Raw genomic sequence first — 25,515 nt, 5'->3', positions numbered from 1 at the left:
TTCGGTGTTCTTCCTCATTCAATGATGTTTTTTATTTCTCCTTGGTGGTGTGATCCACCTCAACATTCTATGTTGCCATTACAGATTAAGATCATTATTCTTTTTTTTTTTTTACAGCCTTACCACCCATATTTTTCTTTTACAAAGCAGTATGTTTTAGCTGATGCAGATAAGTGAACTGAAAGGCATAATCTTTGTGCTGATAAATCGGTAACTGAATTTGCAATCTCCTCTGTCTATTTATCTTTGCAATCTAAAGTAGCTAGAGTAGTCTCAGTTTTTTGTTTTTTGCTGTTGTTGTTGTTGTTTTTTGCAATCCTGCCTTGTGGGGAGACTGTGCAGAGCTGTGGGAAGAAGTACAATCTGTGACATGTAAGTGTGCAATCTGTGAGACTCAGTCCTCTCTCATAACTCATCTATGGATATTCCTATTGGTGGAAATATGAATAACTTCATATCTTGCATGTTTCATTCAGAGCTATGAAGATTACTGGAACTCAATCAGAAGTTGTTAAAGCCTTATCAAATTCTAAGAGGTGTCATTTACTGGGCATTTATTCTTCATAGACTGGTTATAGTAATAAAAAGTTCAACCTTTGCTTAGTCAGGTTGTTTTTTGTTTCTTTGTTTGTTTTTTAAAACTTACTGGTTGTTGCTTATCCTCTTCCAGCAGCCAATTGTTTGGGTCCTTGTCTTTGCAGCCTGCTGTCTGCTATCTTCTAGAGATCTTCACAAATGAAATGAACGCATAACTTCACTATATATTACAAAGAACTTATACAAGTAATGCCACAAAGCCTTAATAAATAATTATTAAACATTATTGCACAATTTTGCTGAAATATATTGACCCCCTTACTTTGCATTTAACAAACAAGTAAGGCTTAGCTTTTGGACAAATCTAGAACAACCAGCTACCTGCAGGCAGTCAGTAACGTCACAGGCCGGGGGTCACGTGACCAGTCAGCTGGTCTTCAGCCAGTGAGCCTGACACGCTACTGTTTACAAATCAGCGGAGCCCGAGTGAGCAGAATGAGGCTTCCTGCGTGATCCGAACAGGTACGTGAATAAAAACTGCTAACGCATTGCTTTTTGGTGCTAGTTCCTGAGCGTGCGGCGCAACTTTGTCTCGTTTAAAGCAGAAGCTGTGTGTGTGTTGGAAGTAATAACAGGGCCCCGAGTTGGCTCGCTAGGCTAATGTCATATTAGCCTTCCTGCTTCCTGTCGTTTCAACTCTTATTCAATCAACATGAAGAGCTTCAGCTGCCAGAGTAAGTTTAGTTCATATTTAGCTTTGCTAGCCGACGGACGATACAAGCTAGCTTAGCTGCTGTTTGGCGTTTTATTTTGCTTTTTTAAGCCCCCTCTGCTTCGATCATCTTCCTGGCAGCTCATTCGTGCTGCATCCCAGACGGACCCTGTGTACGTTTTGCTTCAATTTGGACAGACCTTGTCATTGATGTAAGTTACGATGTCAAAAAGATGTGGGGAAAAACAGCTAATCGTGGGTTTGCTAAGTGGAGGACTAACTATGGGTGAAAGATTCAGTGACTAGTTCAGGGCAGTGCAGAGGTTTGGTAACAGCTAACACCACCTGCCTGTGTAGTTTCGTGTGGTTTCACACATACTTCTCCACACTGCCAAGATGAAGTTCAGTACAAATGTCCGTGTGGGAATCTTTCTGTAGGACACCGTGGACTGCAGAAAGGCCGTTTGGACTAGAAAGGAGCGAGACCCGGGACTTAAACACACCGCCTGCTAATAATATTGGAGGAAATGTTCAGTACTTGCTGACTTGAGTGTTTCTGTGCATTCAGAGTTTCGTTCCCTTTAGTGCAATGCTTCCTAGCTGTTGTTGTTGGTGGTGTTTTTATTATTTTTGTTTAACTTGTGATCTTTTATATGAGGTTACATGTAAATGTCATTGAGTAGTCCAGGCAAGATGTCCCCTTAGTTTTATCTGAATAGCTTTTATCAGCGAAAAGGCACTTTAGAAATGCCCATTTTTTAGATTTACCTTGTGACTCTTTGTGGATGTCCTCTTCCCCCATGTTACTAACGAGTTGTCCATTTCAGTACAGACAGATGTCTGTCAGATTTTATTTTTGGTAATTAAATCTTTCAGGACCCAACAAGTTCTTGGAATTTTGGTAAGGCTAAGGTTCCAGACATGTTCTCAGTCTCTTGCAGAGCATGTGACCATAAAGGCTCTTGAGCTCTCACTGTGTGCTGAAGTAGAGGCATGTGAGTTTGTTTAGCTGGGGTGTTTTGCTGCTGTCTTGACTGAAGCTGCCATTGACAGTTCCTATTAGCGCTGTTTGCCGGATCCTCTTTGAATATTCATCCTGTAAAAGCAGTTTCCCCCCACATGAAACTGCTGAGACTCTTGTGGATCAGCTGTTACTGTTTATTACTACTTTAAAAAAAAAACATCTGAATTTGAATGCGAAATGATAAAAAGCATATCCCTGAGCGGAGAGCAGAACTGTAGTTGCAGTTCAGTCAGATGTCTTCAAATGGAAATACTGCAGGCACTTCAGCAAAATGTTTAATACAACTGACTAATCTGGGTTTAGTTTCCAGCTTATCTAGCCTGGAAAATAAATATATATATATATATATATATATATATATATATATATATATATATATATATATATATATGTATATGGATGATTTCCATGAAGTCTATTTATTAGACATCAGTCTGCAGAGTCAGCTTTACATGTTGAAGTTGCCACACAGCACCAAGGTCCTGGGTTTGAATCCACCCCAGCTGGCCTTGACTTTTATAGAGTTTTCATGTTCTCCCCATCTCTCTGTGGGTTTTCTCCAGATACTCTGGCTTCTTCCCCCATAAATTAACCTAATTAATTTGGTTAACTAGTTAACGTAGTTATTAAGTCAGTTAACTAAGATCAATAAACTGGCAATCTGTTTAAGGTGTTAAGAGTAATATGTCTCTGATTACCATTGCTAGCTTTGATCTTGTGTCTTATAGGGACAACCAGAAATTGTGTAAACCTTTAAAAAAAAAAAAAAAAAAAGCAGCTTGGATGCTGCAACCATAGATGATATAAAAGCGTACCATGAGGTCATCGATCAACTTCTGAGTTCTTGAGATTACGGTTTTCCCTCTCACTGTTTTTCTTTTTCTTTTTTAAATTTACATGAAACACTTTATGTGTAACACCGAGGAGCCCTGCTCTCAAAAACTGACATAGATGTAACACTGTCTGCAAAGCTGCATTTAAGAAATAAGCGCTTAAAGTTTTTAAAACATTTAGAGCCATGCCCGTACAGAACATGTCATCACCGGGTTGGTTGGTTGGTTGTGGTCAGTAGACTGTCACTTTTGCAGTAATTTGCTCTTCGTTGTTTGGCTGTTATCAAGTTAGAGCAGTTTTCCCATAGATTTCTACAGCACCAAAAGTGTTTTTGCGACCACAGATATCGCCATCTGGTGGTCTGAAGTTTGAATGCAGGTTGAAGGTCCTTCAGAAGTTACGTCTGTCTTTTTAATTGTCCGTCACTGAAACGCAAACTCAGCTGGATTCTTGGTTGGCGTTCTCTGGTATGCATGTCCAAAATGAGGTAATTTTGGAAACCACAATGTCATCGCTCAAATAGTGCACTGTGTAATAAAGGCAAGTGGACAGGAATCACTCATTGTTCTGGTTCTAATTTTAATTAAAACATGTTTAACTCTGGGGAGTCATTACCACTGCACAGCTCTCTGAAAGACAACCCATGTGCTTCATAGAACAGTTGCTTTGCTGTTGCCCAACTATCAGAGCAGACAGGCTTTCCCTGGAGGGCGGTAGTAAAGAGACCATCTAAAATGAGGCATTTCACACAGCTGGTAAAAGGAGGTTCTGCAGAAGTGTACAGTATGGTATGAAAACATGCCAAGATGTGGAAATCTGTTCTAGCAGACCCCAAAGATAAAATCATGAACCTATAGTTGAGCATACTGTGGGCTCCAGAGGTGTGGACTCGAGTCACATGACTTGGACTCGAGTCAGACTCGAGTCATTAATTTTATGACTTTAGACTTGACTTGAAAAAATGTTCTAAGACTTGTGACTTGACTTGGACTTTTACACCAATGACTTGGGACTTGAATTGGACTTGAACCGGTTTACTTGAAAAGACTTGATATTTTACCCCAAATATAAAATTTAACATGCATATTATATAGAGATTGAAAATGTGACGTCATTCACGGGTAGAACCGCAAAGGATTCTGGGAACTCGTGGCAAGCGGTACTAGCGCACGCAGGCTTTCAATTAAAATCAGTCACACAGCGATAAAAAGAAACACAAAAATGTCAAGAAGCTGTTGTATTATTAACTGCAATAGCCGGTCGCATGACAGCCACGGAAAGCCGACGGGTAAAGAGATCGGTTGTTATCGGATTACGTCGTGGAAGAGAAATTGTTCGAGCCATGTTTCCGAAGTAACAAAGAGGCGACTGGATTGCAGCCATTCAAAGATCAAATATAACGTCCTAGAACACTCCAGCTCACAGGTTAGTCTGCTCCAAGCATTTACACAAAGGTCAGTCTGCTGTTGTAGTTAATGCGTCATTTTTCTTAACATAATTAGTGATATAGGTTACAAGCAAGTCTGGCGCTGAACAGAAATGGTCGCGCTATGCTCCTTTATTTATTGTGCATAAATAGTGAATTGTCCTGACACAATATTGCGTTTCGCTTCTGTTATTATGGTACACTGACAAAAACACATACTTTTATTCACAGGATAAAACAGGTTTTTTGTATCACTAATTGCCCAGTACGATTACAGCATACAATATTATTGTCACTGCTACATTTCTGTGATGGGTACCAGAAATTATTTCTACTACTAATTAATTACCGTTGAGCTCAAAGGTCCTATTAATAAACGGTTAACGAATGTGTATTTATGAAGACGATTTGTGAGACTGGTAAACTTATGATACGTACGATGGTCTTTCGTTCTACACGGTGCATTTCAAGGTCCTGCACCCATCCGTCGGTAAACTGTACCTGGGCTTGTTGCAGTGACCGGAAGTTACTAAACTTCATGAGTGTATGCACTCACTCCAAGAACCGTATAATTATAAATATGCATATAAATATGCTAAGATGAGATAGCTGACTTCATCTAACTAGCAAATGTTTTCCAGGCTACGTTGGTGATGCAGTTTTTTTTAATGTGTATGATATTTTTGTCATGCGATTTTAAAGCTGGTCCTACAACCGCATCCAAGAATAACATGCAGCGTATCTCAGAACTGTCGGTGAAAATTATTCTTGGAGCTAAGTTTAATTGAGCTGCATTTTAAAGAGGTGCAATTTCACAATTTGTGTATATTTTCTAAGTTCACTATTTTGTCATGTGTTGAGAAAAACACAGATTTTAAAATTACATGGTCTAATATTTACATTTAGCATATAACTGCAACATTATTTTTTCGTTTGTTTTTTTTTAAAGACTCGAAAGGACTTGAAATTCAAAGTTTCAGACTTGTGACTTGACTCGGACTTTTACACCAGTGACTTGAGACTCGACTCTGACTTGCCTGACATTACTTGAGACTTGACTTGAGACTTGAGGATAAAGACTTGAGACTTACTTGAGACTTGCAAAACAATGACTTGGTCCCACCTCTGGTGGGCTCTATTTAAAATGTGATGCTTCTTGGCTTAGATCAAATGGGAAGTGTTAGTCTGTGGTTTTTAAGCTCACTTTCAGACCGAATGTGTGTGATGGGAAATGAAAAGTGAACTGTTATGTTGCACGCCTTGTGGAAGACTATTAAGGATTGAGGTTTAGAGTGAGGCTGTATGCTTAATTTTGAAATCATTTCAGTGTGCTTCCCACAGTCCCGGGCATCAGCATAGCTCATTTGAAATCCCATCTTGGGTAAGAACTTAAAGAAGCCAAATCCTAAAAAATCTGCAAAACTAACACAGGATGATGTCACTGCTACAGTTTGAGTTTAGCTTTGCAAGCTTTTGTTAGCAATTCCCAGTAAGTGATCTTCTACCTCCGAACAGATGGACTCGCTGTTATTTGCCTGTTGATTTATTTATGCATTTCATTATGTATTGATTTGATTATTTCATGAAAGATTCGTGCTTTGAATTATTGAGGTGTCTCCAGGTGCCGTGGATTAAATTATGCAGAAGCTAATTTGCCTTGATTATTATGTAGTAAAGTTGGGATGTCATTTTACGTTCGACTCCGGGAAAAAGTAATGAAAGCAGCAGAAGGCTAAGAGAAGAGTCGCTTCAGGCAAGGCTGTGCTAACACGGCGAGGCCTCAAGACGAACACCCGCGTCATCTTTCACTCGCTCGGAAAGGCTTGCAGAGACACGCACATAAGATATGCCTATGCAAAGAACAAGTAGGGATGAGTGATCTCTAAAGTTTAGAGTCACTTTTTACTTTTGGAAAGAAGAGACAAAGCGACGAATGTGACTACAAGACTGTAGGGAAAAGAATTTTCAAAGTACTTTGCATGAGTAATTTTGGTCACAGTGATCATATGAATTAATATTCTATGCAAGATGACTACCGCTTGTATTTGTATTCACTCAGGAGACTTTAAATCTTTCATGCCAATCTTTGAAAGCAGAAGATGCTATTATTGGAAACACCTATTCACACCATTCTTCTGGAGGGGGTTTGTTTTTTCCCATAGTTGTGGACTGGTGCCGATTATTTGATAGGATAATGTCCTTTTTAGGAAAGCAGGGAGGGGGGGGAGCACACAGATTTAAGGAGAGCATTCGTCTTCGAGTAGAACAGATGTTCCCCGTGAAAACAGCCGCATACATTATGCATATAAAATAATTTCTATTTTGATGGCATGTGTAGCTAATTTATCAAGCAGTGTTTCATTCATCCACAATTATTAAATCGAAAGAAAACACAATGCTTTGTGGGCACGTGCTATTCTGTAGGCCTGCGCATTAGGCTAAACATATTCATAAACATGGAATAATCCCAAGCCGGATAAAGAACGAAGGCAGGATTGGTTAACCTAGATTGTGATGTCTCACGGAAAAAGTAAACTTCTCTCAGAAGTTGGCAGCGAGTACTTGGCTCACGGTGTACCTGGTCGGGATATTAATAGTGGGGTTTTTTGTTTGTGTTTTCTTGGAATTTATTTATTTATTTTTAATGAATCCATCTTTCTGTTCTGGTAAACCACTCAGTATGGCATTAAATCATTGGGAAATCTTTCTATTCATCCTCTCTTTTTAAGATGAATCAATTAATGTATTTCTATGTGAAAAATGAACATAGGGGGTGGGGGGAAACAAAGGAAAAGTTTCTCCTAACTTCTTCAAATTGTTTTCTTCGTATTATATGTTTGGTCGTTAATTTACAGTCAAAACAGAGAAAAACAATATTACATTATTATCACACGGAGATTAATTTGTGGTGTGATCAAAGAGGAAGGCACGGTGCCCGTTAAAATTAGAGTCATATCCATCATCGCCTTGAAGGTTGTCTCTTTGTGAATCTCAGCACCACGTCCAACATTCCTCCTGCATTTGGATCGCTCCCCGGAAGTCCCGTCCTGACCGCTCGCCAGAGCTGATTTTTGTTTCAGAAACACTGCTGTCCGTGAGCCACGCGAAGACAAGTTTCTTCACATTAAACATCAGTAATTAATGCATTAATTTGCCTACTTAATGACCTCATTAGCTTCACCAGTTATGTTCAATGTATCACAAAGAGCACCGTGGAACATCAGGCAGCTCAAGTGCTTCTTGTTAATTTCAGCCATTCTTCACTGACTGTAATCAATGTCAGTGTTTTATTTTATGTTAAGTTGAAAATAATACATTTGAAGGGAGACTATGCCATATCCCTTTGTGCGATTGCCACAGTGTAGGGAAAAAAAAAACTAAAAATACAACCCTGCTATTTTTTTTTCTTTTTTTTAAGCATTGCTTGAAACATTGACTTTTTCCTGACATACTACATTAATTTACTATATAAAGCATATTTCAGTAGTTTTACTCGCTGAAAATCAGTATCAAACTCAAAAAAGCAAATTTTGATCAAGTCGCTCCTTCATGAAAATACTTTTTGAGAAATAAATTGTTGGATTTATTCTTCACTATGAAATGCATCTGCAGTCACTTTAGTCTACGTCTTTAGTGCTGGGTGTTTCTACAAAGCATTTCTTTCACCAACGTCTTTTAATTTTCTTCCAATGCTGCCTACTTCTGCTCTACTGTATTATATTTCACTGAGTCATTTTTGGCCCTTTAGCAGCTTTGTCCTTCATTTTCCCTTTATTATCAGTCCTTCTCCCTCTACTTGCAGAAACGATCCTTTCCTTCTGAGTCTCAACTGACGAGAAACACAAAGCTGTGACAGTAAGTACCGAGATCAAATGGTGTGCTTGGAGAAACTTTGCTGATTGCGGTGGACTGATTTGCCAGCACTGTTATATAAAAAGAGGTCAGAGGCTACAATGTTCATGAAAAGTTGGCAAAGTCAGGACAGGTTCTGAAGCTGAAACTGAAGCTCTGTGTCCCTGTTAAAAGAAATAAGTTTAGTTTGTGCTTTAACACCAGGACTTTTTGGGAGATCGTGTTCAGTTATCTTTCTTCTTTATATCTTTCTCTTTTTTGCTCTTACCTGCTACCTCATTCTCCAGGTCCAGCTGGGTCGCAGTCATGCAGCATCCCAATTTTGAGACCCGCCATCCACTCCAGAGTGAAGATCATCAGGAGACAGGTTTTGACGCGCTCCAGAGTTTCAACAAGAATGAAAACAGTATGTCAACTTTCAGTTAAGACTTCCAAACCTCTGTTATAGATAACACCTGTAACCATTTCCCCTTCCTTGGACCAAGACCCACATCATAATATACCAATGCTGCAGTCCTTTTGGGACTAACAGGCTCACAACAATGGAGATGATAAGTTTAGGTTCATTCTGGAGATGATTAAAAAGAAAATTTTGAGCTGACTGAAGTGTGAGTCACAGATGTGGCTTGCGACACCCCCAGGCTGAGTGTGTTTTTTATGTTAACGTGTGACTGAAAGAAAACGTTGGTGGCTGGCATGTTGTGGAACTGATGAATATTCATACTGAGCGTCCCTGTGGAGCGATCCACTCCTGTAACTAATGCTGATAGACAGCTCTCCAACTTCAATGCATGTTCACCTGCAGGCCAAATTAGACTTATTACGGCCAATAAAGAAGAAACAGAGTATGTTACTTTACTTCCTTTAATCACCTTCTCTGCTCCCCTTTTTGCTCTACTGCGTGCCTTGTAAAAGAATAACTGATGGGTTATTGTGATGCAGTAAAATTGTCTAAGTATGCATTTTTGTTGCTCTGTCATTGCCTCGTCTAAAAAAAAAAATATATACACACACACACACACACACACACACACACACACACACACAAATTGATTTCTGCTTTGACGCCCTAGCACTTGTTGTTTACATCTCCCCCTTGTGGCTGTGTCTGTTCTCAGTAGGAGGATCTCTTGACAGCAGCACTTCGGAGTCTCATTCTACCTTTCTCTCATATAGGTGAGTTATTCCATTAATATCCCTTCATGGTGGTATCGTGAACTCGTGGCCCACTTCTCTTAGCTTCTTATCTTGTTTGTTTACTGCTTGATGACACAAGTTGCCCAAGTTGAGTTGAAGCTGGTAAATCCCCTCATGCTTTGCCTCCACCACCCCCTCCCCAATGCAGGAAAGAATGGGACGACTTGTTTCTCAACAGTAATTACCTGGCCAGGATCCGGCAGGCAGGCATCAATGGGCGGCTGAGGAGCAGCCGCTTTCGGAGTGTGTGCTGGAAGGTAACTGCCAGTTGGATCAAGCGGTCCTATCGAGTTTGATTAAGGGGGCTTTGGCAAATTCCCTGTCACAGAAAAGGGAAGTTGTGGTGGCTTACAGACTTTTTCCTCAGTGGATATAACAGCCTCGAGCGTAGTTCTGAAAGGGCTGATTTTTCTGCATGTTAGTGATTTCTCAAAGATGAACTGTTGCATGGACTGATATGTGCATTGCATGTCTATAGCTGTACCTGGAGGTTCTTCCAGAGGATAAAGAGCAGTGGATAAACAAGACAAAGGAGCTCCGGGCCCAGTATGAGAAGATCAAGGAGATGGTGAGAGCACCCATCTGTGGCCAGTGTGGTTCTAAGATATAAATGTTCTCCATTAACCTCACTGCTCATTCATATGTAGAATTTATAGCTGCTTATATCCTGAAACACAGAGCATAATATGCAGCCCATGAGGGAAAAAACTGATCACTTATCAAATCATCAAAGGTTGCATTATTGTTTTGTTTTGTTTTGTTTTTTTCTGTCACAGCACATTACCAACCCCCGCAAGGCCGCAGGCCAGCAGGACCTTGTGGTGAACAACCCACTGTCCCAGGATGAGGGGGTGAGTTTTCTCCACAAATGTTTCATGGTTATGTGCAAAATATGACCCTGACACTTTGACACTTTGTGACCTTCTAATAATTATTGATACTGTCAATGACATATTGGTTTTTAACATATAGATTTACACACGTTGTCATTGTAATGACAACAATCTCTTCCCTTGATTTTCTGAATGTAATTTTTTTTTCTGTCACATCCAGAGTTTGTGGAATAAGTTCTTCCAGGATAAAGAGCTAAAGGGAATGGTCAAGCAGGATGTGTTGAGAACGTAAGTATCTCTGTTACTATTTGCTTATTTTATTTTATTTTTCTGTTATTAACATGGCAGGGAAAAAAAATTGCTCTTTTTGTATTTGGATTAGATTCCCTGAGATCCGATACTTCCAGGATGAAGATGTGAGGACCAAGCTGACTGATATTCTCTTCTGTTATGCCAGAGAAAATGAGCAGTTACTGTACAAACAGGTAACATTCAACATCGTCCCGTGTGTTTGTTCAACAAGCTCACACAGAACAAAATGCCTTTGTAACCTAAGCATTACAAGTGTCTGTAACAGGTGCCAGCCTGTGAATAGATGGCCAGCGTAGCATCTTTTTTACAAACTGGAAGTGACACATGGCTGAGTAGTGGCTAACAATATCTAAATTAAACCTGTCATGACGGATTAGAAACCTCGTGCATCACTATTAAAGAAAGACTGACCACAATTGAACTGTATTTGTTTCCTCTCCCTTCTGCCTTTATGCATCTTACATTCTCTCTGCCTCTGTCTGCTTTTCTGTCTGTAGGGGATGCACGAGTTGCTGGCTCCCATAGTGTTTGTGCTGCACTGTGACCATCAAGCCTTTCAGCATGCCAGTGAGACGGCCAGCCCCAGGTCAGTTTGCATTTCACTGAAAAGCCATTAATACCTACAGACCTGCTTCTCTGATGACAACATATTTTTTGTATTTATTTGTCCAAAGATTAAATTGAAAGATTCTCACTTTTTTCAGTGAGGAGATGAAGTGTCTGTTAGACCCAGTGTACCTCGAGCACGATGCCTAGTAAGTATCAGCCGATTAAAAGGGTTCAGAATAAGAAATGTTTATACTTTTAAAAAATCTCACTACATTTATCTTTGCCTCTCTCTGTAGTGCCATGTTCTCGCAGCTAATGGAGACAGCAGAGCCGTGGTTCTCCAGCTTTGAAAGGGAAGTGAGGAAGGTCTGTTCTAATTTGAAAAACTACTTTTGACGCTGAAATTGATTGTAGATTGTAACACAATACCAGCTGATTGCACTGTCATGAAGACATGACATTATATTAACGCTAAATTACAATGTTGAAGAGCTCAGTCCTGGTTAATTTGACCACTCAGGTGGTTACCATGGTAGCAGCAATTGCATTTTTATTACTATAGTGAACATAGGACGAGAGGCTTCGTTGTCAGAAATGCAGACGAGCAGCTGGATCTGTTTGATGTACCCAACCGATTTGTGGCACAAGTGCAGGAACAAACAGAAACCATGATTATCACTGACTGTCAGTCAAATTGTTACTTAAAACACTTCATGTTTTGTGAACTTTTTTTATTAGTTTTTTTTTCTTTTTCCACTCCAAATTAAGCAGACTGTAGAGGCTCTTCAAAGCTCTTAGAGACAAATTTGCAATATAAGACTTTATACTGTCGCAGATATCTAATCAGCCAATGACATGGCAACAACTTGGTGCAATTAGGTTTGCAGACATTGTCAAGTTGACCTGCTGAATTTCAAACGGAGAATCAGAATGAAGAAGAAAGGGGATTTCAGTGACAGCCAAATGGGCTGGTCTGTGTTTCAGAAACGGCTGCTATGCTGGGATTTTCCCGCATGCCCATCTCTAGAGTTTACAGAGAATAGTCTGAAAAAGAGAAAATACCCAGTGAGCAGGATTTCTCTGGGCAATAATTTCTTGTTGACATCAGACATCAGAACAGAATGGCCAGACTGCTTTGAGCTGATGGGAGGGGAACTGTAGCCTGATTCGACAAGTCTCAATTTATGCTGCAACATTCAGATGTTATGCTCTTTCATGTTGGTGTAAACAACTTGCAAACATGAATCTAACCTACCATCTAAGAACAGTTTAGTGTGGGGAATTAGTTTGTTTTTTTTTTGTTTTGTTTTTTTGTTGTTGCCTTTGCGCCACTGTCATTGCGAGCATCACTTAAAGTCCACAGCCTACCTCAGTATGGGCACAATGTGCCGATCTTCTGACGACTGCTTCCAGCAGCATAAGACATCATGTGACCTCAGCCCATCTCAAACTGATGTCATGGCCATGACAATGACTTCACTGTACTCAAATGCCCTCCAGTCACCAGATATCCTCCTATCCTGTTAATATGAATCAAAAGATCTAATAATTAAACTCCACCTTATTGAATTAAATAAAGTAAAGCAAGTAAACTTAACAAAACTCAGAATAGCATATCCTCCCAAAAGGATACTGCAGCTCCTCATTGTTGCTGATTTTCCTCATTTATGTTTGCATGAAGATGTTTCAGTTGTGATGGAACAATCTGCTTCCCCAGGGTAAAGAAGAAATGCTGACCACCATCCCATTCGCTCGACCCCAGGATGCAGGGCCATCTGTTGCCATAGTAACCAAAGTCAACCGCATCCAGGACCAGCTGGTGAAGAAGCACGATATCGAGCTGCACATGCATCTCAATCGGCTGGAGATCGCCCCACAGATCTACGGGATGTCAGTATTTACATCTTTGGGCAGTCTGACTTTTTTTTTTTTTTTCCCTGATCCACTGCTGGACACAAATGCAGTAAAGCTTTTTTTTTTTTTTTTTTTTTTTTTTCTGTGTCTTTAGCCGGTGGGTTCGTTTGCTGTTTGGCCGGGAATTTCCTCTTCAGGACCTGCTGGTGGTGTGGGATGCCCTTTTTGCTGATTGTATCACTCTGGACCTTGTGGACTACATCTTTGTGGCCATGCTGCTCTATATCCGAGATGCTCGTACGCACCATTTATTACTTAAATAATCCAATAATGCCATGTGTTGTCTTTGTAGCATGTAATTTCGTAAGACATACATAAGTGGAAAACTGTGAATTACTCCGGCTCATTTAGTTAGACAGAGTTATATTACTTTGGACTACAATTGATCTTTTCATATAAATAGCATAGACTGCAGTTCTGCTTGTATAAGTGCTACTGTTATGCCAATGAGCCAAAATGTAACACAATGCAATTTCAGTCTGCAGTTAATGAAGCTTGTCCATTCGCACTTTTTTTCTTTTTTTTTTTTATATATGAAAATAAGTCTGCAACTTCTCTTATTTATTTTTTTTATTCTGATATTTTGTGGACTCTTTTTGTTTAGCTTTGTTTTTCTTGGAATGCAGAGTCTAGTCTGTGACAAATAAGTCAAATAGAAAACACTAAGGAAGTGAGACTACAGCTTGAAACACTCTTGGTGATTCACACTTGATTAAAGCAAAGCACAAGCTGTTACCAGATTTTTATTTTTATTTTTTTAAGATTCTTCTTAAATCTGTTTTTCTTTTTTTAGTAATTGCTAGCAACTTCCAGACATGCCTGGGCCTCCTAATGCACTACCCCCCAATAGGAGACATCAACTCTCTGCTGCAAAAGGCTCTGTTCCTTCGAGATCCCAAAGTAAGTTATTATACCAGCGTACTTAACTAGAAAAATAATACATGTTGGTTTTGCTGATAGAATTGACAGTTGGTGATGTAAGTCTCTATAAAAGTGCTGATGTGTGTTATGCGCTCACGTGTCTCTTTCACTGTCTAACTGGTCACAGGTTAAAATGGGGAAGAGAGAAAGAGACTCATGATCAAAATCAGAACAAACTTACAGTTAAACAAGCTCTCTTCTAGCAGCTTTTATCAAGTACTTACTGTAAAGGCGATGCCTCACTCAAAACAAGTTGCCTTTTGTCCCCATCACAGAGGAAGTAGAAGTTTTGCAGAAGTGAAAGACTCATATGCACAGTGGGCTAAAATCCTCGAGCAACACACTTTTAGCAAGGACCAAAAACCTTTTTGTGGTGTTGTTGTACTCTCAGAAAGCGCTTGGGTGTAAAAAGTGAAGTTAAAATTGGCAGCAAGTATTTTAGTTTCTCATGCTTGAGAGGTTACATTTTAATGTCGGGGCACTTACAGTAAATACAGGAAACGCAGGTGTAGTCAATGAAGCGGTCACTGCAGTTAATGACAAGTAGTCGTAGCACAAATATAAGTGCATTTTAATCTTTGTGTGTAACAAATAGGCCTCTGTGTTTATGTTTGTATGTTTAATGTACAATTAAAACACATTAATCTTAAACTAGCACCCCTTGCATATCAGAGTTTATGGTTGGGTTAGTTAATGTTCAGCTCAGCAGTGCATGTTTCATGGTCTTTGCAACAGCACTTCACTCGTTCCACATTTTGTCATGTTTACAACCTTATTTAAAATGGATGAAATAAATTTTTCACCTCAATGTCCTAAACACAATATCCTCTAATGGCAAAGGGGAAAACATTTTCTTCCAATTTTTGCAAATTTATTAAAAACAAACATACAACATGTATATAAACAGTCACAGCCTTTGCTTAATATTTTGCTGAAGTACAGTTGGCAGCAATTACAGGCTCAAGTCATTTTTAGAATGGTGGTTTATTTTTGGACAGCTTCTCTCATTCTTCATTGCAGAAGCTCTCAAGGTCATGGTGGGGAGCATTGGTCCTCAGCCATTTTCAGATCTCTCCAGAATGTTAAGTCGGTTCAAGTCTAGGTTCTGGCTGGAACATTAACAAAGGAAAGAGACCCCCCTTCCCCTGCCAGTCTGAGGTTTAAAGTGCTCTTGAGCAGGATATCATCAAGGATGTCTCTGTACATCACTGCATTCCTCTTGACCTTGAGTAGCCTCCCAGCTCCTGAAAAACATCCCAATAACATGATGCTGCCACCACAGTGCTTCATTGTAGGGATAGTATTGGTCAGCTGATGAACAGTACCTGGTTTCTTCCAGACATGACTCTTGGCATTCAGGGCAAAGAGTTCAAGCTTGGTTTCATTAGGCCAGAGAATTTTTTTTTGTTGTTTCTCATGGTCTGAGAGACTTTCAGGTGCTTTTTGCCTTCAGGTGGGCTGTCGTGCCTTTTACTGAAGAGAGGCTTCTGTATGGCCGCTCTGTTACAGGCTTGACTAGTGGAGTGTGGCAAATTGGCCGGGCGGCCAGTTATACCTGGTGGTTCCAAACTTCTTCAATTTACATATAATGGCAGCACGGTGGCACGGTGGTTAGCACTGTTGCCGCACAGCAAGAAGGTCCTGAGTTCAATTCCACCATCAGGCCGGGGTCTTTCTGTGTGGAGTTTGCATGTTCTCCCCGTGTTTGCGTGGGTTCCCTCCGGGTACTCCGGCTTCCTCCCAACGTCCAAAGACATGCAGCTTGTGGGGATAGGTTAATTGGATAATCCAAATTGTCACTAGGTGTGAATGTGAGTGCAAATGGTTGTCTGTCCCTGTGTGTTGGCCCTGCCACAGACTGGCGACCTGTCCAGGGTGTACCCTGCCTCTCGCCCTATGACAGCTGGGATAGGCTCCAGCGCCCCCCGCGACCCTGAAAAGGATAAGCGGAAGCGAATGGATGGATGGAGGTCACTCTGCTTACTGTGACTTTCATTGCTGCAGAAACTGTACTCTTCCGCAGATCTGTGCCTCAATACACTCCTGTCTCTGAGGTCTACAGACTTGGACTTCATGGCTTGGTTTGTGCTCTGAAATGGACTGTCAACTATGGGACCTCATATAGACAAATGTGGGCCTTTCCACACCATGTCCAATCAACGGAATTTACCACAGGTGGACTCTAGTGGCAGATGATCAGTGGAAATGGGATGGACCTGAGCTCAGCTTTGATGATAAATGCAGTGGAAAAAAACTTCCAATGTAAAAGTCCTGTCCTGAGTTTGATTACGAAAATCCTAAAATGGCACAATGATGCAACTGCAAGACAGTTAAAGTAAAAACAGAAGTACTTGTGCACTTGATAAATGTGAAACTATGTGAAGTGCAAAACTCTGGTCTAGTTTGGAAATCCAAAAAAGACCTGATACATTTTTGCCAAGATTTCCCCAGCCCTGACCATACTTTTCCTGTCATACACTTGTTTCTTTCCTCCTGCGGTCTTTCTGATTTTTGTTCACTTAACCAGAGGTCTGCTGTGCTGTTACTTCTCCCACGCAGAACGTTTGTAGTTGTACCGTTTTAGTTGCATGTAAGCTCGACGTTGTTGTGTGAACAAGTTAAATCAGCACGGAGTCTTTGACCTTAGCGAACACCTCACCTAAATTATCTTTTGTTCCTCGTCCAAATTCATTGACCTGTATACTGAACAACTCCACCAAACTCCTGTTCACCACTCTCCTGAGATGAAATTTCAGGAAGGTGTTGATCTGACATGACAGTGTTACCCCCAGGTGAACAGCCATGTCAAACCAGGTCAACATCAGATTTATACCTGGAGGGTGGTTGGGGAGGGTTCATCCCTAATAACAGTGCAAGAAGGGGCATGGTGGAGGTTTGTTGCTCATAAGTACTGACTCAGAAACATATATTGACTTATTTATGTAGTCATGCATGTGCACATATTTTCGGTTGACTTGTTTACTGTGAGATTACTTGTTTGTTGTGCACAGCAGAGGTTTTTAATCTGTCTTGTTAAAGTTGTTAACAATAACAGTTTAAGCTTAAGTTATTGTTTTTGTAGAACAACCCGCGACCTGTGAACTACCACTTCCAGCAGAACCTGGATTACTACAAAACAAAGGGAGCTGACCTGATGAACAAGACACGGTAAAATAAGGCACAGCCTTGTCTTTGAATGGACCTGACATTGCGCACACACATGGGTATAAACATATGGGGCATGCATACATACATGCATGCATCCAGGACAAAAATGCACGTTTCCAATTCAAAATTAATTGGACAAACTAAGATATTTTAAAATATAAGGAATGTTTTTAATACTTTCCAGTCAAAGACTGCCTGAAGTTTATAACCCAACCCTCACCAAATGCTGCGTTTCCTCCCTTGAGATGCTCTGCCAGGTTTTTACTGCAGTCTCCTTCAGTCGCTGCTTAAGATAAGATAAGATAGAACTTTATTAATCCCTCGGGTGGGTTCCTCTGGGAAATTCGACTTCCAAAAAAAGCACAGCAACGACCGAAGTTACAGTTACAGAACTGTTATTTATATTTATATATATATATATATATATATACACATACACACACACACATACACATATATAAATACAGAGACAAATATAAATAAAATATACAAAGGGGATAAATAGAATAAATAGGAATAAAAAATAAAAATACAAGTGAATTGCACATTTCAAGTATTGAGTCTATTGCACTGTTGACTATTTACAAAAAGTATTGCACAAGGTATTGTACAGTGAGGTGAAGAGGCACTACAGCTTAGTTGTTCCCTCCTTTGTCCTCCTGTTTCCCCTCCCTCTCCCCTCCAGAGAGGAGTTAAACAGTCTGATGGCGTGTGGGACAAAGGAGTTTTTAAGTCTGTTAGTTCTTGTCTTGGGGAGAAGCAACCTGTCACTGAACAGACTCTTCTGGTTGTTTATGGCCGTGTGCAGAGGATGCCCAGCATTGTCCATAATGTCCATCAGTTTCTTTAATGTCCTTTTCTCTGCCACTGTCACCAGAGTGTCCAGCTTCATGCCGACCACAGAGCTAGCCCTCCTGATCAGTTTCTCCAGCCTGGATGAGTCCCTCTTTGCTGTGCTGCTCCCCCAGCACACCACAGCATAGAAAAGTACTCCAGCAACCACTGACTGGTAAAACATCCTCAGGAGCTTCCTGCAGATGTTAAAAGACCTCAGCCTCCTGAGGAAGTACAGTCGGCTTTGTGCTTTTTTTATACAGGTGCTCTGTGTTGCATGACCAGTCCAGTTTATTGTCCACCCACAGCCCGAGGTACTTGTACTTGTTGACCACCTCCACCTCCTCCCCCTCTATCTGAACTGGCAGTGGACCTTCTCTGGACCTCCCGAAGTCCACAACCAGTTCCTTAGTCTTTGAGGTGTTGAGTTGCAGGTGGTTTGTGTGACTCCATGCGACAAAGTTCCTCACCAGACTTCTGTACTCCTCTTCCTGATCATCCCAGATACACCCCATGATGGCCGTGTCATCTGCAAACTTCTGAATATGGCATAATTCAGAGTTGTAGCAGAAGTCAGAGGTGTACAGGGTGAAGAGAAGAGGGGACAGCACAGTTCCCTGTGGTGCTCCTGTGCTGCTGACCACTGTGTCAGACGTGATGTCCTTCAGCCTGACGTGCTGTGGTCTGTCGGTGAGGTAGTCGGAGATCCAAGCCACCAGGCAGGGGTCCACCTCCATCCTGTTCAGTTTTTCCTGAAGCATACAGGGCCGGATGGTATTAAAGGCACTGGAAAAGTCAAGAAACAGGATCCTGACCGTGCCTTTTCCCCCATCCAGGTGTGAGTGGGCTCTGTGTAGGAGGTACAGGATGGCATCCTCCACTCCGACACCCACCTTGTATGCAAACTGTAGTGGGTCCTGGGCATGTTGTACCTGTGGTCGGAGGAGGTTGAGGAAGAGCCGCTCTAGAGTCTTCATAAGATGTGACGTCAGTGCCACCGGTCGGAAGTCATTCAGCTCATTGGGCCGGTTCTTTTTGGGGACCGGGACGATGCAGGATGTCTTCCATAGGGCGGGCACTCTCCCCAGTCGCAGACTGAGGTTGAAGACTCGTTGTAGCGGCTCCCCAAGTTCAGCAGCACATGCCTTAAGCATCCTAGGACACACCTTGTCTGGGCCTGCTTCCTTTCTGGGGCGAAGCTTCCTCAGTTGCCTCCTGACCTGATCCACTGTGACACTGGGAGATGTTTGGGAGGAGGGGGGGAGATGTCTTGCTGCTGAGAGAGGGATTGGAGGAGGGGGGTGTCATGGTGTCTTGTTTGTGGGTCTCCATTTAATTTTGTATTTAATAACTGAAAGGTTATTAGGTTGTGATGAGGTGACTGTCTTGGTATTCTTTAGATCATTATCCATTTGCATTGTAAAGCACCATCTGATCAGTCATGCTGCTTTTATTTGAATCTTATCTGAGAGCATCACCCTGTGGTGAAGTTCAGACCAAAGAAAATGAAAATTTTGTCTTTGTCCAGAAAATTATGGACTCAACTGTATCACATACAATATGGGTTACATTAGTGGCCGTTGATAAAAATTGCTTTAGTTTAGTTATGTGCAAGTAATCCCAGTGAGCCAAAGGTTCAGACTGCTGTTTCAAACTACCCCCCCCCCCCCCCCCCCCCCCCCCCCTCTATTCTGGGCTCTATATAACGCCCATGACAGCTTGCAGAACTTTGAACCTTCACACATAAATGACAGATGGGTCCATTTGACTCGAACATGGCTACAGTTTTCAGTATTTATCATTATTTATATATTCACATTAAAAATGTGTCTATATGTATAAAATACTAAAATTGCTCCTGCACTGATCCTTATGTTTTATTAAAGCATAACCTTACCTTGTAAGTCCACTCACCATTAGTCATTTTATTTCCTGCTTTCTATTCGGACATGTTCTTTCACATGAGCACATTCTTTAGGTCAGTGAAACTGTATAAAAGTAATATAAAATAGGCAGTGTTTGTAGGCTCCCTTGTGTGCATGAGACAAGAATGCGGTCATTAAAAAAAACCTCAGATGAGCTATTAGAAATCAGACCTCCACTCGGAGCATTAAAGTTTTATAGGGTCTAAAACTACCTTAAGATCTGCAGTCGTTAATATTAAGAACGAGATGTCAATTTATGTTATTGTGCCGGGTAATCCAGGTTTTAAATTCTGGGATAACTGTTTTGCATTCAAGAATTGAGCACCAAAAAAACCCCTCTCATGAGCCATTTTATAGCATTTGTTTTGTCTTTGAGACTTCTCAGGCTAATCCCAGATTTCTGGAAGCAGGGTTTAATTTTTCTATCTTATAAAATATAAACCTCTGGATACCTTGAAGGTAGAACATTTGTTAAATAATGCTAAAAGTAGTAGTTTGGAAAATCTTCTGGTAAAGATGAGATCAGGTGAAGTGTCTCATATCCTTTTCTTTCTAGCTCTGGCTCTACAAAAGCTGCTCCACTCAACATCAACAAGGTCTCCAGCAGTCTGCTCAACTTCGGCAGGAAGCTCATTGCTCCAGCTATGTCTGGTGCGTCTATTTCACCAATCAACAGCGAGGTACACTCCTCCTCTTCCTCCTCCTCGTCCACCTCCCCGGCCTCGGCCCCTACGCCCATCTTACCACACCTGCTGGCAGATCCGTCAGCTCCGACGCAGACCCAGGGCCAGGCCCAGACTCAGCACTATCGCCTGCTCAAGTCTGAAAGCATGCCTGTCCACCTGAGCAAAGGTGAGCACAAGTAGTCAAAACAGAAATGTTCCAGATTTGTGGCAGGACAGATGTGATGACATCCTTCTTACCATCTACTAGTTGGTGTATTATGTACCCGGTGAATTACCCTTACACCCTTTTTAACACTGGTTGTTGAAGTTTGTTCAGCCTTTTGGTTTGTGTGGTTATGGCAGCATCGGCTTTGACTCTCCTGTCTGTTAGATGGCGTTTCAGGTGGAGTGTCTCAGGCCTCAGCCCAGACTCACAGTGACACACAAGGTAACTGCTGTCATGGCAACTGCTTGTGTGACATGCCCGCCCTTATTTGTCCGTGCTTTCATCACTGCCAGCCCATTTCTAAGCATCCTGCATGTTGTACGCCGTTTGCTCACCTGTCCCTGCTGTTGGTGTGCCAAATGTTACCATAAACAGACATGAGTGTGTGCTGCATGTGATTTTCAACTGTGACCACCAGAGGGAGATCACAGCTCGCTGCATCAGTGCAGATGATGGCATAGGCATCACTAGTGAGCTGCGACATCTCTCATCAGTAGTGCTAAGACTGTGTCCTTTAAAAAACCGAACAAAAAACCTGTCAGCAAGTTTCTGTTGTTGCATCACTGTAGCTGTAAACCCCTATTTGTCGTGTGTGTGTGTGTGTGTGTGTGTGTGTGTGTGTGTCAGCTTGCTGTTTAGTCTGCAGTGACAAAGAAAAATGCAAAGAAATGGTTTATCTAATGACTCATTATAGACCAACAGATTTGCAGTCAATTAATAACTGCAAAAGTCTGTTATTAATTGATTACTTACATTTGCATTTAATTGCTGCATTAATGAGCATCATTCTCTGAGCAGCAGGGACTGCGCCTCTCCAATCAGCTCCTGCTTTGCTCTGTGGTGAGGCGCACTGCTGCAGATTTGCATTATCTAAAAACAGATGATGACATGAAAGCTAAAAACTCTAGGAAAGGAAATATAACAGACAGACTCATTAGCACTACTAGACACTTTTATTTATCTATTTATTTATTTATTTATTTATTAATTAGATGCACTTGGGGAAAAAATCATTTATCATTTAAAACACAATGTATGTCTTTTTTGATTGTGAATTCATGAATACATGAATTCACAATTTCTACATCTCATTCAGCACGGGGGGAAAAATCTGCAATTCCAGCTTCACAGTCCAGGTTTCAGTCTTGTCTTGCACTTAGCTGTTTAATATCTTTCTAAATTACAGATATTTATGAGATTTGGCCTCCATAAATAGGGTTCTTCATAGAGTTTAAAGGAACAATAGTTTCTTTCATGTTTATTTCCTGTGCAGGTTGTTCTCCCGTAAATTCAAATAAGGTGACGTCCATAGGTTTTCAACTTCCTAGTGTTACTAATAAAAATGTCTGTCTGTGCTTCTTAGGCCAAAGCTCGAGGACGGTCAGCTCCTCTACAAGCATAGAAAGCCTCTCTGGTGGCCGTGGTCAATCCACCGCCTCCCCGCCTCTTCCCCCATCCAGAGGGAGTGATGTCAGCACTTCATCCCCGCCCCTCTCCGCCACCAAGAAGGAGTCCTTCTTTAACATCACTCGCTCGCGCTCCCACAGCAAGACTATGGGCAAGAAAGAGATGGTAAGTCTTTTTAATTTTCTCTCACAGCTTTAACCATAATCCCTTCTTTGTAGGGTTTCCTTCAGTTTCCAGTTTTCTCTGTTTGTGTTTGTGGGATCAACAGGAAGAAGACCTGGAAGCCCAAGTCTCTTTCCTGCAGGGCCAGATCAACGACCTGGAGGCCATGAGCAAATACTGTGCTAAGATGATGAACACACACATCTGTAAGTTCAGCCACACATAGTTACATGGCTTAAAAAAAAAAACATTCAGTCTAATTCCACTCGTGCGTCAGCGTCTGCTGCAGGTTATATTTTTGTCTAACTTAAATTTGTAAATTTCTAATTTTGCTAAAAATTTACTGACTATAATAATACTGTTTATGTTTTCGAATTGTAATATAGTGATAGTAATATAGTCGATTTTTGTGGCCGATCAGTGCCTGACCACTCATTGTTCCTCTAGGTAAAATCCAGGAAGTGATTCTCCAAGAACACATCGAGAAAGAGGATGAGGTCCTGGTCTCACTGGCTGGACTCAAACAGGTGACTGTGTGAGCAGATGCTATAAGTGTGTATTCATTTTTGTGATGTCCCTTTTATAATCATATTCACTAACTCATCTCTGTGGCCTCCTTCTCCCTGTCAGATTAAAGACATCCTAAAGGGAGCGCTGCGCTTCAACCAGAGCCAGCTGGAAGCTGAGGAGAATGAAGAAATCACCATTGCTGACGATCACTACACGTCCACAGCAGCAGCAGGTGAAACTGTTCTAAGCACCAGCAGCCTCCACAGTGGCCAGCAACAGCAGGCAAACATCAGGCCGAGCAGGGACTCCGAGCTGGAAGGGAGCGCGAGCATGGACGAGAAGGAGGAGGAGCAGGCCATGACACCATTTGATCAACAGGTCAGCGTTTTTCCTGTCTGCGTAAATTATTGCTCTGTACCTCTGCCAGCTGTATTGGCATCAAATACAGTTTAACGTTCACTCCATACAGGATTATGTTTCGTCGTCTGTTCTGCTGTTTGACCCTTTGATCCCAGGATTCATTCATTTTAAATCCTAATCCCTTTCATGTCTGCAAGTCTGTGTTCAGAGTGGTTTTGTATCTTTCCAGGATTATGGTGTGTCATGCTAAATCTGCTCTCCTAAGAATTATACCATTTCTGAATGATACCGCCGAGCACAGCAAGTTTATCTCAAAACACTCAGCTTTAGGCCAAGGCAAGCGTGATCTCACACTTTAGGCATTTATGCAGTTTTAAAAAAAGATTCTTGCATGCAGGTGGCGTCTTCTCTGGGGTTGGAGGGCAAAAACTGGGACGATTACATCCTTATTTCCCAGGACGGAGACCTACACGCCGAAACTGGAGGAAGGTCTGCATCCGAGCGCACTCCTCAAATCAGACGGGGGCGTGGCATGGTGCGGATGGAGCCTGAGGGTGCGGCTGGAACTTTCCAAGATCCCCTAATGGCAGGCACCACCTCAGGTTCCTCCAGCCCAGATGAAGGCTCCACCCACAGCAAGGACTCTGACTTTACCATCGTTAACCCGAACGACCTGTGAACGTGTTAAATCACCGCCCTATTCCTTCACCTATACCCGTTCTGGTTCATATCCATTCAGCGGGGTTTGATCAGAGAAAGGTGACCTGGAATTGGTGAGGGGACTTTAGGTCAATGGTGAAACTGAAACTGCTCTCAACATAGAAATTGAACACCTGGACTGTGACACTTGTGTCACAAATGCCCGATACTCTCTCTTTAATCTGTGCCACTTCAGTCCTGTCTGAGCTGATGCTGTATGCTGTCTCATCTCCTTATTATGCTGGGCCTTTTTAGTGGGTACAATCTAACCTCATCCGTCACTCATGATGATTTGTAGTTCCCTGCTCTACAGAGAGAGGGCGCCATTGAACTGCTTACCCTGTCACTACAAGATGATTCTAAAGAGTTGGACCTGAAACTGCAGTTTACCTTCAGGAGGGGACTCCTTTTCTCTTACTGTAATGATTGAGAGTGTGGAGCTGTTGTTCCTCGTGAATGTGGAGCTCTGGCCACACCTCTGCCTGTGTTCTGTCTGCGTGTATGCCTCTAAAGAGGAAGCGCTCTGCCCTGATACTCGAAGGAAAGAAGGATGGTGTCGTCCTGTCACTTGTTGAGGGCAGCTTTCTCCCCCCCCATAAACCAGTGCCTCTGACCGTTATTCTTCTCAGCCAAACAAAACCTAACTCTGTGATCTTTTTTTTCTTTTTTCTTTTTCTTTATTTAAGAAAACTCTTTTAAAGAAAGCTGTTTTGTTTTTATTTTTAACCCTTTAGTGCTTTAATTTCCCTGGTGTATATGATTAAATTATGGAATAAATCTCCTTTACCTTTGTTTTAAAATTGATTCCAATATGGACACTTCAGTGTCTGTTATCTTTGCTCACGTTACAGGTAAGTTGTTCTCGTGTTCTGTGGCAAAATTACACAAAGCAGCACACAAAGAATGTTCCTCTATAGCTGCCTATTCAGCCTAATTAACTCTAGACCAATAAAACTACATTGCTCTTGCTAAAACGCTGAACTTCTAGTGTCTTCTTTGGATTACTTGCTCTCAAGACTTTGAGTTAACACATTGTCCTGATTGGATAGCAGCAGTAAAAAGCAGACAGGAAGTGTGGGTAAATGGAGTAGGAGCATAACAACTGAACCATGGATTCGCAGCTAATGGTATTATTACGTATGCTGTGTACTTTGAGCAAATTTTGCAGAGATATCAGTCTTTGTGGTTTATTTAAAAGCTATTCTGGGGTTTTGGTTAAATAATGGTCTTCATCTCCAGATATTATTCATTGTTGCGAGGAGCTGCTACAGATGTTTTGGATGTTTATAACGTATTTAACTGCAAAGCCATCCATACTTATAGGCTTACCCATGCTGCTGCTGTATTTCAGTGAAACTGAGAGATGATTATGTCCAGGACAGTAAAAACTTGATCTCATGCAAATAAAATGTGCATTTATATGTACAAACACTTACTATGTTCACATT

At 41.4% G+C, this 25,515-nt stretch overlaps 1 protein-coding gene across 2 annotated transcripts; it reads left to right on the top strand.

Moving 5' to 3' along the window:
- Nucleotides 1-949: 949 nt before the first annotated feature.
- Nucleotides 950-25,164, top strand: tbc1d5 (TBC1 domain family, member 5). Of its 2 annotated transcripts, XM_080863602.1 has the most exons (23): nt 950-1,059; nt 8,336-8,388; nt 8,673-8,791; nt 9,504-9,561; nt 9,731-9,839; nt 10,061-10,150; nt 10,359-10,433; nt 10,636-10,703; nt 10,798-10,900; nt 11,225-11,313; nt 11,432-11,482; nt 11,573-11,642; nt 12,994-13,166; nt 13,285-13,427; nt 13,984-14,090; nt 17,194-17,279; nt 20,595-20,890; nt 21,095-21,151; nt 22,293-22,501; nt 22,605-22,704; nt 22,946-23,025; nt 23,129-23,386; nt 23,766-25,145. In XM_080863602.1, exons 3-23 carry the CDS (start codon nt 8,692-8,694, stop codon nt 24,045-24,047), a joined length of 2,604 nt encoding a protein of 867 aa, XP_080719728.1. In that variant the 5' UTR covers nt 950-1,059; nt 8,336-8,388; nt 8,673-8,691; the 3' UTR covers nt 24,048-25,145. The 2 variants fall into 2 exon arrangements, with proteins under 2 accessions (XP_080719728.1, XP_080719729.1); XM_080863603.1 differs by lacking the exon at nt 21,095-21,151 and having other exon boundaries at nt 23,766-25,164.
- Nucleotides 25,165-25,515: the final 351 nt, after the last annotated feature.

This window comes from Rhamphochromis sp. 'chilingali' (genome assembly GCF_963969265.1).
Source record: "Rhamphochromis sp. 'chilingali' genome assembly, chromosome: 17".
In the NCBI taxonomy this organism is placed as follows: Eukaryota; Metazoa; Chordata; class Actinopteri; order Cichliformes; family Cichlidae; genus Rhamphochromis; species Rhamphochromis sp. 'chilingali'.
This window is presented reverse-complemented; position numbering and strand designations above follow the sequence as displayed.

What these genes read in the sequence shown, in the direction of transcription:
- tbc1d5 (XM_080863602.1), top strand. Translation starts at nt 8,692, where the DNA reads ATGCAGCATCCCAATTTTGAGACCCGCCATCCACTCCAGAGTGAAGAT. An exon ending in AAGCAGGATGTGTTGAGAAC is followed by an intron (nt 10,704 to 10,797) that starts GTAAGTATCTCT and finishes TATTTGGATTAG; the next exon opens with ATTCCCTGAGATCCGATACT. An exon ending in GCCTGTCCACCTGAGCAAAG is followed by an intron (nt 20,891 to 21,094) that starts GTGAGCACAAGT and finishes CCTGTCTGTTAG; the next exon opens with ATGGCGTTTCAGGTGGAGTG.